The 17,163-nt window shown below is 45.7% G+C and overlaps 2 protein-coding genes across 2 annotated transcripts; one reads left to right on the top strand and one right to left on the bottom strand.

Moving 5' to 3' along the window:
* Positions 1-1,243: 1,243 nt before the first annotated feature.
* Positions 1,244-5,596, bottom strand: LOC311324727 (TNF receptor-associated factor 2-like; the record flags this gene model as incomplete). The annotated part of the gene is made up of 10 exons (XM_084457303.1): positions 1,244-1,462; positions 1,907-2,055; positions 2,189-2,366; positions 2,492-2,983; positions 3,208-3,282; positions 3,500-3,574; positions 3,692-3,853; positions 3,978-4,076; positions 4,204-4,282; positions 5,409-5,596. The coding sequence occupies 10 exons, from the start codon at positions 5,594-5,596 to the stop codon at positions 1,244-1,246; spliced, it is 1,716 nt and encodes a 571-aa protein (XP_084313429.1).
* Positions 5,597-6,006: 410 nt separating this feature from the next.
* On the top strand, positions 6,007-16,129 carry rabl6b (RAB, member RAS oncogene family-like 6b). The gene is made up of 16 exons (XM_084457302.1): positions 6,007-6,052; positions 6,544-6,897; positions 7,072-7,206; positions 7,727-7,774; positions 8,681-8,733; positions 8,840-8,928; positions 9,397-9,537; positions 9,630-9,735; positions 10,026-10,129; positions 10,282-10,640; positions 11,013-11,157; positions 11,970-12,164; positions 12,621-12,876; positions 12,969-13,155; positions 14,042-14,100; positions 14,204-16,129. The coding sequence occupies exons 2-16, from the start codon at positions 6,768-6,770 to the stop codon at positions 14,390-14,392; spliced, it is 2,196 nt and encodes a 731-aa protein (XP_084313428.1). The 5' UTR covers positions 6,007-6,052; positions 6,544-6,767; the 3' UTR covers positions 14,393-16,129.
* Positions 16,130-17,163: the final 1,034 nt, after the last annotated feature.

The following is a 17,163-nucleotide window of genomic DNA, read 5'->3' as shown; positions in this document are numbered from 1 at the left end:
ATCAAATAAGGAAAGGAAAAACGATAATCACTGTGTGTTTTATCACACAAAAGTAGGCCTACAGTACATCACAGTTATAGGTTAAACATTTTATAATCTGATATCTGTTACACACAATTGACACCAAAGCAAAGGTTTCTTATTTGGATCCATCAATTTCACAGGAAAGAACATCCACAGTTCAATGGCTCACTGAAAATAATCAAAAAGTAACTGGTGCAGGCACTTCTTTTAGTAAAAAGTAGGTCACATTTTATCTGGCATTGATGAGCAGCTTGAGGCTGTCAAAAAAGCCAAAACATACAGGAAACCCGCATGAAATACAAACTGTAGACCATGTCTCCTGAAAATACCACAGCTTTCCTCACACACGAAAGGCCATCCTGTCCCAACGACTTAACCTGATGTCAACCTTTTTAGACTGGGGCTTATTTGAAACTGCTGCTGTTGCTGTCCAGGTTGATTGACAACCCTGAACTACAGTGTATCTTCCACAGATCCAACATGCTAGCTAAATAATTCAGCAACTGAGCTCAAAGAAAAAAGAAAGTGCACGCAAGAACATTCAAAACTCAAATACTGCACTCAATTCATGGAATTCAAGCAATGTCCACCACTACAAATAATTACCAATCATGAACACAGGACTTGAGATTAGAGGCACGAGAATGTTTTGAAATATCACATGACAAAATGCCTCCCCTTGACTACTATGCAAATTGTGCGCAAAACTGACCGATAGTCAAAAGGCAAACTTATGGGCATTAATCATTGTTGTTGGAACTTCACATCTGTCTATGCAAAAACTGCAGAAAACAAGTGAAAGGTTCACCAACTATCAAGCACCAAAGTCTTGCCTAACTGTTAGCTTCACAAGCGCCTAGCACTCAGAGAATGATGACTACAGCTTTGTAATTCTATCTATAAGTTAAAGTGCCAGTAGTTCATAGCATACAATGTACGTAATTATCACAGCAAACAACTATCCCAACTAACTTCAGAAAAATCTGCAACACCACATCCTAGTAAGTAGTTCACATTTCCTAAGAAACACACCACTAGCGTTACTCATGGTACTACTGACATTTGTGTTACGTTCAAAACGCTGTCAAAACCAGCACACAATATGTGCTGTCATCGGACTAGTCCTATATTTGCGGATAATCCACAGCAGAAACAGCTATTACTCAACATACAGCAGCTGAACTAATACCTCTGAAGTCCCCAGCTGGTCAGCTTCCACTCAGAGCCCTGTGAGATCTACGATAGCCTTGATGAATATGGTGTCATCGCGGATGTATGAGTTTTTGGAGTCTAGTTTGGGGAGCGGGCAGAAGAGTGGGCAGCCGCTGGCGATGTTCATGTCACTGACCGGCCTCTGGAAGGAGGAGGAGGAGATGTCGGGCCTGAAGGCGTCGATGATGTGTTCTCGGTTGTTCTGGTCCAGCAGCATGAGGGTCACCTGGACACCGACCAGGTCAGATGGTTAGGACATGCATGTCTACACCTCCATCCCCGGCCTGCCTACCTGGATCTGCTCTGCTCCTGAGCAGCGATATTAGCGTCCAGTTAGTCTGGCTCAACGGATGGAGGTTTCTGAGATAAGCCTCTCTTTGGCGCGCTCGATTCCAGCGGCGCCAATCATATTCAATCCCACAACGCTATTGGACACTGCTGGAAAAAAAACAAGCTTAGTGCCGCCCAAGACTATTGTGATTGGTTTAAAGAAATACAGCGCTTTTTCCCCTAACTCATAAAGATAATCGGGTGCAGCTGGACCCTTCTCCAGCACCGGAACAGCAAGAGACGAAGTGTAGAGGAAGATCCGGCTACAATATGTGACACTAGTGTCCAGTCGATGAATGGTGAAATTCAAACCAACACATCCGTGTTATGAGGGCCTTACCTTCTGGTTGAAGGGCCACTTGAGGAGCGCGTCACTGTGTCCCCTCATCACCACGAAGAACAGGGACAGGTGACTGCCGCGGCCCGTCCCATCACCGTTCAGGTAGATGCGCAGACACATCTTGTAGCCATATTTGCTGGTGTAGAACGCTGCAACATGCTGGTTAATTAGTTAGCTAGCCTTGCCAGTTTGACTATGTACACGAAAAGTCTGATGTTGAGGAGGATGAACATCTAAATCGCGGCGGGGTGACTCGTGATTCGGGGTAGTGTGCTACTGTACCTGGAGAAAACATGGCTGGGGCCCTGCCTGCCACGGCGTCCTGTCTCTTCTTGGTGAAGTCAGAGATCTTCCAGACAAAAATGCCGTCGAACGTGGCGGCCGACATCTCCCTCATCTTCCCCTCCATCTCCACGATGGACAGGTCCCTCAGGCCCACCGTCCTCTCCAGCTGGCGCACCTGAAACAGACATGGGCCGCTACTGTACACTACCCAGCAGAGTTTACAGTCCATGTTAAGGGGGCCAAGTCGGGTAAGACGACAACGATAGCCTTAGTGTCATTACGCTACTGAACGGTCCTCACCTTGTTGTTGAGGATCTCGATCTTGTCCTGGTCTAGGCGATGCTGGCGGTTGCAGGCCTCCATGGTGGCGCAGGAGCGCTCCATCTCGCGGTTGAGGACGCACACGATGTTCTCGAAGGTGCCCACCTTCAGCTCCAGCTCCTGGAACCTCCGGCTCAGCTCCGCCACCTTGGTCTTCTCGCTGTGGAGCTGCAGCTCCAGGGCGGCGCCGACGGCGCTGGGCAGCCGGGTGAAGGAGGTGGACAGGGTGGGGGCCGGGGCGGGGGCGCAGGCTCCCTGCACGGGAGGGGGCCCCCCGCCCAGCTGGCCCAGCTTGGACTCCAGGTCCCTCAGGGACTGGTGCAGCTCGTGGAGCTTGTGGCCGGCTACCTCCAGGCTCTGGGGCTGCAGGCTCTCTAGGCTCAGCTTGATGCCCATGATGAAGTGCAGGAGCAGGTTCAGGTGCTCGTAGGAACACGCACGCTCGTGGTCCTGGATCTTCTCCTTCTCCACCTGGGGCACAGAGGAACATAGACAAACACACACACATATACACACACGCGTTCACACACAGTACACACACACACATACAGTACACACATACATGCGTGCACACAGTACACACACACACACACACACACACACAATAATAGTTTAGTTAAAGAAAGTATTCAGTGTCACTATATAAACATGTAGATGGCATCTAGGGTATGGATAATGATCATAAAGTAACTTACAGACATATCGCAGCCAACAACATGAAATCTGCAAGGTGCTCTGAATTTACTGCAGAACTTAATATGGTCCACGTACTAAAGGAAAAAAACAAAAAAAACGATGACAAGACTAGTGAGTAAGAACCAAATACAGCATTCTATCGCTATGTGGTACAAAAGGCTGTATGATGATTGTGATCACTTAACTTAAAGACCAACTGACCAATTCTATTGCACTACTGAGGGTGTAATACGCTTTAATTACACCAGAATCCAAATAAACGTCTGTTTGCATATCTGTTTGTACGCTTGCCTTCTCTCTGGGTATCTTCTTCTTTGCGCAGCCTTCGCAAATCATGGGGTACTTTGGGCAAATTTCATCGTGAGCCTGGAGTTTCAAAAAAACAAGTCCAACATTGCCAGTCTTTAAAATTTATCTTGCAAATCAAATCACTTTGTACACACAATGTAACAGACAAATAAAAGTAAGTTGAGCCTCATTTACCTTTATGTTTTTGAAATGGAAAGGTTCCTTGCAGTACTTGCAGATTATAGTCCTCTCAGGACACTCTCGCTCGTTGTGGTGCTCCAGCTCGTTAGACCTCATGAGCTCTTTACAGGAAGGACAGAGGATGATCATGAAGTCGCACTTGCCCTCGTGGTTCAGCTGAAAAAGACATGATGACAACCACTTTCAGAAAACGCACTGGGACACACAACATGCCACAGAAATGTAGAACCTGAGAGTGGTAACAGCATGATAGATCGTATTGAGACACACCAATCCTCACCTCATACTCTTTAATGTTGCCTGTCCAGGTGCATCCTTCATTGGGACAGACAGCTGACAATGCCTCAACTTCTCTTCGAGCTGCATTGTCTGGAAAAGCCTGCGAGATACAAGGAAAAGTTGGTCACTCTCAACTATAAAGTAGTAAACAAGTTGATTTGTCTTGGTTACGGTGCAATATACGTATTGGTCGCAGGGTCCTGAATAAACCCAATTAAGTTGCTTACTCCGCCTTCTTTAAGAATAGATATGGGATCCTCAAACAGGTCTTCCTTTATACAGGAATTGCATTTCTGTGGTCCAGAACTAGGAAAAGAAGAACACATGTCTCTATCAAGTTAAGTTTTTAAGATAGGTTTGATACTTGACAGGTAGGCTAACTGCCTCAGCAACCAGTACCTGATTAACAACTGTTATGACATGTCAACATAGTGCTAGCATAACAATAGTATTATTCAGAAATCATAGCTTAATAGTATAGACATTCACTATCGCAATATGTGCTCAGCTAATTAACAGCTCGTGACATATCTGAACAAGGTCATTGTAGAGATTTAAACATTATTTGACCAATAATTATTGATCACACCCGTATGTCTAGCATCGAGGTAAGCGTCGCAACGCTGGAACAGCACTGAAAACTTTGGTTAATGAGTTATCTAGCCTTGTTAGTAGCTACAGCCCATCAGGTTAATGAGTTATCTAGCCTTGTTAGTAGCTACAGCCCATCAGGTTAATTAGTTAGCTAGCCTTGTTAGTAGCTACAGCCCATCAGGTTAATGAGTTATCTAGCCTTGCCAGTAGCTACAGCCCATCAGGTTAATGAGTTAGCTAGCCTTGCCAGTAGCTACAGCCCATCAGGTTAATGAGTTAGCTAGCCTTGTTAGTAGCTACAGCCCATCAGGTTAATGAGTTAGCTAGCCTTGCCAGTAGCTACAGCCCATCAGGTTAATGAGTTAGCTAGCCTTGTCAGTAGCTACAGCCCATCAGGTTAATGAGTTAGCTAGCCTTGTTAGTAGCTACAGCCCATCAGGTTAATTAGTTAGCTAGCCTTGTTAGTAGCTACAGCCCATCAGGTTAATGAGTTAGCTAGCCTTGTTAGTAGCTACAGCCCATCAGGTTAATGAGTTAGCTAGCCTTGCCAGTAGCTACAGCCCATCAGGTTAATGAGTTAGCTAGCCTTGTTAGTAGCTACAGCCCATCAGGTTAATTAGTTAGCTAGCCTTGTTAGTAGCTACAGCCCATCAGGTTAATGAGTTAGCTAGCCTTGCCAGTAGCTACAGCCCATCAGGTTAATGAGTTAGCTAGCCTTGTTAGTAGCTACAGCCCATCAGGTTAATGAGTTAGCTAGCCTTCTCAGTAGCTACAGCCCATCAGGTTGATGCATCCCAGCAGGCAGCTGCTCCTGACTGTATCCCAGCTCACTACTCACCTGACCATTTTGTTGAAGCAGAATGAGCAGTAGCGGTGACCACACTGGGCTTGCAGAGGCCTTCTCAGGATCTTCACACAGGAATTACACAAATGCTTATCTTCGAGGTTGTTGGCCAATATTTTCTTTGGAAACCCTGGTTTGTTGCCTTCCAGTGAAGATGGTGGAGATGGCTCCTGTGCAGCCATTCTTCCCTCAGCTAACCTGAGCTGATTCCCCGAATAACACACGAATAACAGGGTTAGGTAACCTTATTCAACGTTTGAGTTGAGCTGAGACTGCAACATTCACACAGTCGTGTGCTGTGTTTTCCTCTCACTAAAGTCCATCTGCTTTCAATCAACAAAATAGGAAATAGCCATGATCAGTCCAGTCCTCTGGTGGTTGGGGCTTGGTGCGTGTCTATTCACGCGTTGACCACTAGGGGTCGCCAAAGCAGAGAAAAAGAAACGTTTCTATTCACGCGTTGACCACTAGGGGTCGCCAAAGCAGAGAAAAAGAAACATTTCTATTCACGCGTTGACCACTAGGGGTCGCCAAAGCAGAGAAAAAGGAGGAGCAGCAGCATCATGAATCAGGAAGAGAAGTAGCAAGCTAACGAGCTGTCCAGCAGTGCTGAGAGCTGCATACATTTGGAGAAAGAGGTGATTTCCACTTATTATAACGTTATTGAGACAGGTCAGATCTGAATGGGATCTTAGAAATATCCAGTGGTATGTAAATGAGGTCGGTTAGCTTGATGATGTGAACTGAACCTGGCTAGCACCACATCATCTATGTTGGCTAGCTAGCTAAGTTAGGTACGATAGCTTTATCTCAACTTACAATGAGCTTGAATGACCTTCGCTGCAAGTATTCGCTGGAATAGCTAGTAACACTTTGAAGTAACGTTGGTTATGTCTATGTTAGCTATAGTGTGCTCTGCTTGACTTTGTCTCTATTCTCGTAGCTGTAGCTTACTTGCTAGCTCACATAGCCAGCTAGCCTAACGTTACTGTCAGCTGATCAGACTGGCTAGCCATTTTTCTGGCCATCTATTGATCTATATAGCCATCTATTGATTCTGGCAAGCAAGCTGTCCCGACTTGGTTCTAGACAAATGCAGCTCATTATCTTCAATGCACTGTCTTTTCAGATCAACTCAAGACATCATGATTGAAAGTGCAGTGGGTTTGGTCCGTTGAGAAGAATCAGCTGGGTTCTTTATGAAGTCTTCAAGAGGTTTCACATGTCAGTCAACACCAGAGGATGCAGTGTTGTGGAAATGCATCTTTATGATAGTACTGACCCGACCTCTGTAAATCAGAAACACTCCTACTTTTTTTCCCTGAGGGTAAGTTAGAGCAGCCTCCTGTCAAGATGTTTTCAGCTCTGAAGAAGCTGGTTGGCTCTGAACCAGGACAGCTGAAGGACAAGAACATCCCTTCTGGCCTGCAGTCCATGAACCAGAGCTTACAGAGACGCTTCGCCAAAGGAGTTCAGTACAATAGTAAGTAGTCTAATATAGTTTGATCTGGAGTTTTATGTCCACAGAAACACATTGGAAGTGAGGGAGAATAATTACTGTTCCATGTCATAAAACACAATTCATTGCAGCTGAGTGGGATCAGTTTGACAAGATATTATAAAATGTACATAGACTAAAGTTGTATCTTTCCCGCAGTGAAAATTGTCATCAGGGGAGACAGAAACACTGGCAAGAGTACTTTATGGCACCGACTGCAGGGGAAGAAGTTCTTGGATGAATACATACCCACTCAGGAGATCCAAGCAACCAGTATCCACTGGAACTACAAGAGTAAGTGTATGATTTGAACACCTTAAACGGACACTTTTTTGTAATTTTGTTTAAGGTTGTCATGCCTGTTAAGCCGTTTTAGTATTCATTACTAACACACTTTTAACACACTTTCTATCAAGTAAATGTTTTACTCATACATACTTCTCCTGCTTCTGCTACTGTCATTTAGTGAGCCCGTATCAAGGTAAATGTCTGGACTTGAGAGGTAGTCTAGTGTAGTGGCCTGTCGTTGTTAGTAGTAGTAGGATAGTGAAATCCCCCAGTCCCTGTATAGCAGTATTAAGTCCATTGTATTCCCTCAAACCATGTTTTAGCCTCAGAACATGTGATCAGCCTACAAATAGTGGCCAAATAGGCTTACAAGTATTCATGGTGTTCTCCAGTAGAAAGAGCCTTTGAGTTCAACCTCAGCATGTGACAGTTGTTTGAGCTCGAGTGCATGATTGTTATAATACTTGCTGTTATACTGTATTATATTGTAATCCATGCTGTAATAGTGCCTCTGTTGCCCTCTCAGCTACTGATGATGTGGTGAAGGTGGAGGTGTGGGACGTGGTGGATAAAGGTGAGTGTGGAGGCAGTGGCACACAGTACCTACTGACTGAATGTGTCATAGGTCTAGGGTAGTGTTCAAGGGAGCTAATGGTTTTAGTTGTTTAATCACATCCTCCAACTTTCTGCAGTGTAGTTGTATTGCTCAGGCCTGTCTCATTCCTTCCATGACAGAATGAACACCACTGATACATCTGTCTAGTTTTTGTTCAGTGGGTTTTTGTCCTCAGGTGTTAATGTTTTCTTTCTTGCTCCTTTCTTGCACTCGCCTCAGGCCAGAAATACACTCTTCCTGAAGGTGTAGGTGAGAGTCACTGTAGCCTGTAGAAGTCGGTCTGTCTGTAGTGGGTTTGCCCCTCTCATGCTTCTGGGTTATCTGATCTGAACGCAAACATGCTGAAGGTTGGCTGTCGCTTAAGACTTAGACTGCACTGTGGCTGGCTGGGAAAAAATGTCTATTGCATAGAAAGGTCCTGGCACTTGACCTGAACAGGGAGTGGGAAAAAAACCATTCAAGCTATTTTTGTTTTTCTTTATGGAAAGATGGGTTTCCCCACAATAACATTGGTTTGGCTGCTGCATCTGTGTTTGTTTTGTACCTATTGGTCCCTGATGATGTCCTGTTTGTAGAGAATCTGTTACATGATCCACTTTGTAATCTCAAAAAGCTTACTTTGTGTATTATATTTTGTACTTTGGTACATGGTAAGGTAAGTGTTCATATATATATATATATATATATATATATATATATTTATATATATATATAAAAGCAGTGTATATTTATGCTGAATTGTTAACACAGCTTGCTGGTTTTGCAGAACATCAAACAACCCTAGGCTAATGTACCCGAAGGCTAATGTACAGTACAGTATGTCCAGGGATATTGTGTTCTGAAATCCGGTCCTTTGTGCTACAGGCAAAAGTAAAAAGCGCGGCGAGAATTTAAAACTGGAGAATGAACCTCAAGAGGTGAATATAACTTACTACCATATAGTAGTACAATCAATAGTTGCTCCTATATTTCGGTCATATGTCTGCAAATATTTCTATTTGACTGTATAACTTGTGTTTGCAGTCTGATGAGGTGGCCTTGGATGCAGAGTTCCTGGACGTGTATAAGAACTGCAACGGAGTCATCATGATGTTCGACATCACCAAACAATGGTACGGGTCCTCTAACTCCTTCATCACCAAACAATGGTACGGGTCCTCTAACTCCTTCCTCAACCTCCGTTTGGTTGTCTGGAACTTATTGTAGCAGCCCCAGACCGAAGACTAATCAATGAACAGTGCTGAAACAAGGCGCTGAAACAAGGCGCATGGGGATTAGGTTGCACAAGCCTGTGTGTGGGGGAGCACTCACTCACTCAGTGGCTGAGTTTGCTGAGCTTCAAAGGAAGAACAATGTGAGGTGGATTAACACTGAGCTGTCTTTGAACTCAGCCCACACTGAAAATAAACTCTCACTCACTCACATACACAACACACGCATACGGTGTGTGTATATATATATACTATATATACTATACTAGCAACTATATATATATATATATATATAATAATATCACACCCAGGGAAGATTAATGATACGCATTAGTGAAGTGACTTTTCTTTTGTTATTGGTCATTGCAGGACCTTTGACTACATCTCCAGAGAACTGCCCAAGGTGCCCACTCTCGTCCCAGTGTGCGTGCTGGGGAACCACCGAGACATGGGCGAGCATCGCGTCATCCTGCCCGACGACATCAGAGGCTTCATCGCTGGTCTTAATAGGTGGGCAGCACCATAGACCCTTTAATCAAAACCAACAGTTTGCTGCCCAGCGTTCTTATGGTGCCTAAACACATGAAGTCTCTGTCTCACAGACCGCTCGGTGCCTCCTATATTCACTACGCCGAGTCCTCAATGAAGAACGGATTTGGCTTGAAATATCTCCACAGATTCTTCAATATTCCTTTCCTGCAACTTCAGGTTAGTAGTCTTGTTGGCTATTCTCGAAATTTTAAAGGTATAATATACAATATATATTATTCATATTTGTCCTCATCTTAAAACATTCTGCTACCAACTATCAGACAGAAAATCAGATCAGTTTTTTTTCTGAGCAGTGGTGGTCACAGTAGCTTAGCCTGCCCAACCATGCTCACACACATCCCTGCATAGAGGGCTGTGAGAGAGCACGGGACAGGAGAGTTAACGCCTGGGCTTCTGGTCAGTCTGGGCTTCTGGTCAGTCACTCCCAGTCCTGTTGATCTGTGCAGAGGGAGACTCTACTGAGGCAGCTGGAGACCAACCAGCTGGACATGGACGCCACTCTGGAGGAGCTCACTGTCCAGCAGGAGACGGAGGACCAGAACTATGACATGTAGCTACAACTCTGCCGTTACTCCCCCATGTATCTCTCCTCCATGTATATCTCCACTACGTGTGTTCAATTTCCCATCATGATTATGCAGTAGAGTATGAAGCGGCTGTGTTATCCGCCAGCGCTAAGCGTTCCTCCTCTGTTTTTCACAGTTTCCTGGACAACTTGGAGTCCCGCAGCAAAGGCTACGGCTCCCCGGGCCCGGCCAACGGACAGAGCCCGTCCTCGGGCTCCCAGTCCCCCATCGTCCCCCCCAGCGGGGCGTCCACCGGCAGCTCCAGCCCCGGGACCCCGCAGCCGCCCGTCCCCTCCCTGGCCCCGGCGTCCCCCTCCCCTCCGCCCCCCGCCCCCCCGGCTCAGTCCCCCGAGCGCCCCGGACCCTCCCCCACGCCCTCCGGCCCCCCGGCCGTGGCCTCCGCCGCCCCTCCCCCTCCTCAGAAGCGCGGCTTCATCTCCCGGTTCTTTAGCTCGTCCCCCGCTCCGGAGGGCCCCACTGCGCCGGCCACGTCAGGTGGGTCTGCAGCTCTCCCGGGCCCCTGGCCCCGCCTCCCGGCGCTAGGCTCTGCTCGCTCCGCTATAGTGTGTAGTAGAGCAGAAAACAGTCACAAGATGCGTATCTAGAAAAGCTAAAGAATGTGAATCATGTGAGGGGGGGATTCGCTGCACTGCAGTTCACCAGAATTTCCTGTGGTTTAAATGTCAGTTGGCCTCCCCTGTGCTACAGTAGTGTCAGAGCGCACTTTTTAAACAGTTGAGTAAGAAAATAATGTTGATGCATACTCACATAGTTCATAGTTAAAGGTGATTTAATAAATAATTTAAAGGAGGCTTATACAGTAGTGTGACACTTCAACGACTGGGCTTCAAAACGCCGTGTCTCCAGATCCGCCGGCCGCCGTGTGTCCCGCCCAGGTCAAGAGTGTGGACGACTTTGTGCCAGAGGAAGGTCTAGATAAGAGCTTCCTGGAAGACAGCCTCCCGGCCAAATCCAAGGTCCCCGAGCCGGCTCCCGCCGCGGACAGTGACAGGTAACGCGTTCACGGCGGTCTTTTGAGTTTAAGAACACAACGCTGCCACCTGGAGCCTGCCATCTGCTGGGACAGTTCAAACGGGTGTATTTACTCAACTCAAGCTATATGGAATGTTGTGTGGACCCCGGAGAAGTCATTCCCAGATATTGCAGATGGCTGCTGTGTCTCCGCCCTTGTTTCCACTACAGTGTTCTGTAGTGGAATACTGTAGTGGAAACAGTAAGACGCACAACGCCGTCTTTGAGTTGAGTTGACTTTATTTGATATGGACATGACAGATACATTAGACTTATACATATGCACAACAACCAGATGCACTGCTTTTAGTGATTGCAGCCTTAGGCTAATTTCCAACACCTGTCCACAGGAGGCTTTTATAAACACATCAGCACATACAGATACATACATTAAAAAACATCCACAGATATAATCCCTAAAATGAGTCTACATGGGGTGCAGGTGCATGTGCAAAAACCTTCACTACCTTTACTAAGCCTATACCAAAATACAAACACATACTTATACTAAAAGACATCCCTATACATCCAGAGCAGCGTGAGCTATCTATTAGTTGTTAGGTGTGTGAGCAACGTTGTTTATCTTTAAGCCATGATTTGATCCCGCTGTTGAATTAAAATGATGTTGCATCTTTAATTTGGTGGGTAGGCCATTCCACAGTTTTGTTCCTTTAACAGGGTTAAGATGACCAGTTATTTAAGTGAAGGTTTTGGATTGGTCCTTTTTTACGCCCTCAGAGGTGGTGTGTGTGTGCTGCTGCGTGTCGTTGACCCTGTGTGTGTGTGTCCCAGTGATGGGGAGGACAGAGGGAACCCCTTGGTGGCAGGCGACCAGGACGAGCTGGACCTGGACGACAAGGAGCCCCCCCTGCCCCAGCCCGACGCCCTCAAGCCCAGCGGGGGCCTCGCCCTGTCCAGCGACGAGGAGGAGCGAGAGCCCGCGCCTGTCGAGGACGAGGACCTGGACGGCGACGCCGAACACGCGGTGTAAGCATGATGGGCTTGTTCTCAGGGTTCCTCCACGCGGTGTAAGCATGATGGGCTTGTTCTCAGGGTTCCTCCACGCGGTGTAAGCATGATGGGCTTGTTCTCAGGGTTCCTTGTTCTCAGGGTTCCTCCACTGCATTCTGAACTTGGAAGGGCTGCTTTTTTCCATGATGCTCCTTATACTTGGAATACCTTACAACAGACTAAAGCTTGAGGTCCTTCCTTCAGTCACAAAGTTTAAGTCCATAGCTCTAGACCTATGTACTTCAACCTGTGACTGTTTTTAATTATTATTATTATTATTGTTATTATTATTGTGCATTGCTTTTGCTTTGTTGACTTGTGTCTCTGTGTAAACTCATCATCACTGCAAATGAGGTAAACCTCAGAGTTGATTCTTTATCCAAGTAAAGTAAAGAGTTGATTCTTTATTCAATTCTCTTTCCCCCCCGTTAGTTCAGTCAAGCCCCAGCTGGTGGTGGAGGTCCCAGAGCCCCGGGCGACCTCTGCCCCCCAGCAGGAAGGGCCCATGTCCCTCAGCCTGAGCCCCGCTGGAGCAGAGCGGTGCGGGGAGAAGAAGGGGGGCACGGCGCCGCTGGCGGGCGACTCCGACACCGACCCGGAGGCCCCCGTCGCCAAGCAGTTGCTCTCCTTCATCACGGACGACCCCGACTTTGAGTCCGAGTGCTCAGACACCGCCAAGATAGAAACGGTAGGGAGCACGTCTCGACTTCTGGGCCTAAAGTGCGCTGTACCCTCGCCCCTTAGATGACCTTTCCGACCTTTCTCCATCTCCTCCTTCAGGTCTCCTTCCCAGTCCGAGATGAGGTACTGTCTGACCTGTCCGACGCAGACGTCACTCCAGCCAAGGCTCCCGAGCCCCTGAAGCCCACGGTTGTGTCCTTCAAACACAAGGACGACATGGACCTGTTTGGCCTGGGCGTCCGGGAGGAGGTCCCCAGGGCCGAGGACAGCAGTGAGGAGCAGGAAGGTGAGTCTGGCGCGTCCTCTCTTTAACTTCAACTCCAGTCTGATCATTCAAGTAGGACCGAGCTATTTGTTCTGCTCTCTCAAAACGTTTTTATTAGTTGATGAACCAGGCCAGGTCCAGCCTGGTTTATGTGCGTGGCTGGCTTGTTTCTGTTCAGGACTGGTAGAACGGAAGCTAGTCATGCCACCGAAATAGCTGTGAATTGAAATGACATGAAATAATGTCTGATAAATTAAGATAGGTCTTGTCGCCTAGACACATCAGTTCCAATGCTTCCAATGCTAATCCAGCACAATAAGAGCGGGATAGCCAGTTAGCTCATGAGCTCACAACAACTAGCAGCAGCTTCCATAACATTAATGGTGGCGGTCAGTGGCTAAAGCAGTTACACTGATGATAACATAAAGTCATCCCCACCCGGTCTTGAACCCCGGTCTCCTGGGTGGGAGTCCAATGCTCTCACCACTGCTCTACTTGTGCAGTGGAGATCGGTGGGTTGGTTTTGGTGTCCTTCTTGATTTTGGTGTGCTGGGACTACTGCCTCTATGGTGCCAACAGAGAGATGCAGGCCAACGTTGTCCGGAGTAACGGAGGGAGGGAGGGAGGGAGTGATAACTGGATGAACGCTATACTAGGTGCGCTGGCTTACAGCCACGAACAAAAAGGAGGTTGCGCTTCAACAAATGGTTTTACCAGTGGAGTGCTAATCTGAAAAATTAAATGTAGGTTACGTAGGTTAAAGGAGGACAAAAATACTAAAATTCCACGTATTTATTGGCTCATTAAGTATTGTAGGAACATGCATGTGCCTATGTTTTTATTAGCTGTTCAGAGATAAGGTTACAGACGTGCTGATGGTTTCACATGTTATGGTATTGTCTTGCAGAGAAAGAAAGCAAACACTCCTCAAAAGAAAAGAAGAAAAAGAAGAAGAAAAGTAAAGAGGTAATGCAAAATTGATGCATGCTAGGCGAAGGTCATGCCAAGATCAGACTTCCGTATGTCAATTGGGACGTGCAGTGAAATGATCCATCCCTTTTTTTTTCAGGAGGAGGACAAGAGCAGCAAGAGGAAGCATAAACACAAGAAGAAGGAGAAGGAGGAGGTAGGAGCAGGAGATGATAAGAAAAAGAAGAAATCTCGGCCTAAGAAAACGGGTGTGGATGACCTGGAGGATTTCTTGGGAGGTGGGGAGGGGTCAGCGAACAGAGAGGGCGGAGACTACGAAGAACTCTGAACACTTAAACCCAAGTCCTCTTGTTTGAAACTTGACTGAGGAACTGCCAGACCCAGGCGGTCGGTTAAAACGGTTCTTTTAACCAGATAAGTTGTGCACATGCATCCACAAGCCATACGCAAGGTTGCCCATAACCAGGCAAACTCCCTTCTGACTGTGGTCCCATGTTGCTTTCATTTTATCACCAAGGATTTGCTCTTTTTCATATTCAGACATTTCACTTTTTCATATTCAGACATTTCACTTTACGTTTGTATTTGCTTCCTGTTTTTTGCAGTCGTTTAAAACAACACAGTCACAAAGTGGCGCGCTTCAAACGGGCTCGGTAGGGCTACCATTTTCTCCTCTGTTTGGTGTAGTGTGTATGTAGTTGGGAGCATGCCCTTATGTGAAGAATGACTATGTAGATACCTCAGACAGGAACGTATACAAGGTAGATGTTTGTATTGAAGATTGCTGTCTTGTTTTGACCTACACTGTCTTATTTCTCTTATTCAATGATGTAACAGTGGGCAAAAGTTGTGCAGCTTTAATTTTAATTTCTGACAAAACGGGTTCAGTTTGTTAATATTGTGATTAACACTTGGAAAGGATATAATGCACAATTTACAGCAAGATTGACCACTATTTAACTTTTATCCCCTTCAGAATAATGTTTTCATCAGATGCCTTAAATTGAGTTATTTAATCCTCATCAGCTATGCAGAGAGTTCTTACTGTAAATCATGACATCAGAATTGCTACTGGCAGTACCCTGGGTGGATGAGCTGATACTGTACCTTGTGCAGGTTAATTGCATGCTACTCCATTTTAATTCCTTTTAGAAGAAGCCAGTGTTGTGCTGCTGCAGCACACGATGTTCACTCAAAGATTAGAACCATGTGTTACTTTCTAGGTGACATTAATGAAACGCATTAGTGCTACTTCATCATTGTTGTTTATCTTATTCTTGGTTCCTTTACCCACAATCTCATTTTTAACCTGCTCCAAAAAGCCTGCCATGTGCCCCTCACTGTGGCGTTTCCCTTACCCCCCTAGCATGGACTAACCAGTTGTATTTTTCGGCAATATACTATGGTCTAAGGCAGACCGACAACATGAAGTGCAGCTATCTATGGACTGACAATAATCTGATCTGTTTACTTAACAGGACTGTGACCTATCTTTACCACTGTCTCAAATATGTACAGTAGATGGGTTGGCCTATGGCATGGTCTTATCCTGATCCACACAGATCTATTTTGTCTTTGGGTGCAACTGTAATAGAATTTAATCTAATCTAATTGTCTGCTCCAGATTTCCGGAGATTACCTATGTGTGCTAGCTACTATAGCTTGTCGCATTGCTGCTGATAAAAGCAAATTATTTACAATCTCTAACAAAGCCAAGATTGCCATGCTACTCTGCAGTAATGATACCCACAAATTAACTTAGTTTTCATCAAGATCATCTACTTAGACAGGAATAGGAAATTCATGCTCATTCATGTTCACAGATAATAAACAAACGGTTTAACTTGACAGCATTTAGTATGTTCCACTAAAATTGTTTTATAAGATGGTAATGTTTAATTGATGTTTCAAAGTCATGACCTATGCATTGAACTGTATGATCTGCTGTTTTGTCTGCTGTTCTAGCAATGGGTGGATCATGGCAAAAAGCACATTTCCAAGTGAAGCATGAGACTTATGACATACAGAAAGAAAATAGTGTAAGTACATTGATGATTTATTTATTCCCTCCCCAAGAGCTGTTTCCATCTTCATACTGTATGTGAGTAGGCCTGTGTTTGGTTTGTCTAATAAATGCAAACTTATTTCTTCACCGCTGCTGTTTCAATTGTTCAGTCGTCCATTTGTGTACTTTGCTCTCTAAGCCACCAGAGAGCAGAACCTCTCCAGTGTGTTAAATCTAGTGTTCTGGAGTTGAATCTAAAGTGTGTGTGTGTGTGTGTGTGTGTGTGTGTGTGTGTGTGTGTGTGTGTGTGTGTGGCAATGTTGGCATATGGGTCCTGGACCTCCCTTTTGAAAGATGGATGAAAATGACAATACATTCTCCGTACATATCTTATTGACAGTAGATGTTGAACAGACCCTATTATGGATTAAGATAACATGTACTGTAGAGGCTGGGCGAAAGGCTTGATCAATCCTTTAATAACTGACATGAATGAGGTGTCATTCACCTTTCTTCGGTGTTCTACTGGAGAAAAACAGAAAACATTTAATCATTAGTCATGATTTCCTAATCCTTACACAAAATGCAGTCAGAAATAGTATTGAGACGGCAGCGCTGGTGTCCAGTTCCTTCTATTGCTTTATTCAGTTGTCACTTGTGAGGGAAGATAACTTACGCTTAAAGAGAAAGTTACAGAAGATGGTCACAATGGGAAGCAAGGGTATGATGGTCCAGCGAAGAATGCTCCACACATATGAGGCGGAGGCTGTGTGGTACAGTATGGAGGAATAAATTACACTAAGTTTGATGATCAATGTTTAGAAGCACTGTCCTTCCTGTACAAATTACAAGGGCTTCTACTTACAGCTGTGTCCCTCAGCCAGTTTGATGATGGTTCTGTTGCCCAGCACACCAGTACAGTCCCCCTCCATGGACCAGGCTCTGTCCCGCTGCTGGCCCTATAGATCCGTTATGAGACCCTGTGATGTTAACTGTAAACTTTTTTCACAGAAATGTCTTCTATATAGTTAGGAGAGCCAATTTTACTGTAAGTAATATTATTCTTTAATAGGGACGCATAGGATACTGAGATG

Source organism: Borostomias antarcticus, assembly GCF_949987555.1.
Source record: "Borostomias antarcticus genome assembly, chromosome: 23".
Taxonomy (NCBI): domain Eukaryota; kingdom Metazoa; phylum Chordata; class Actinopteri; order Stomiiformes; family Stomiidae; genus Borostomias; species Borostomias antarcticus.
The sequence above is the reverse complement of the archived record's forward strand: the minus strand, read 5'-3'. Positions and strand labels throughout refer to the sequence as shown.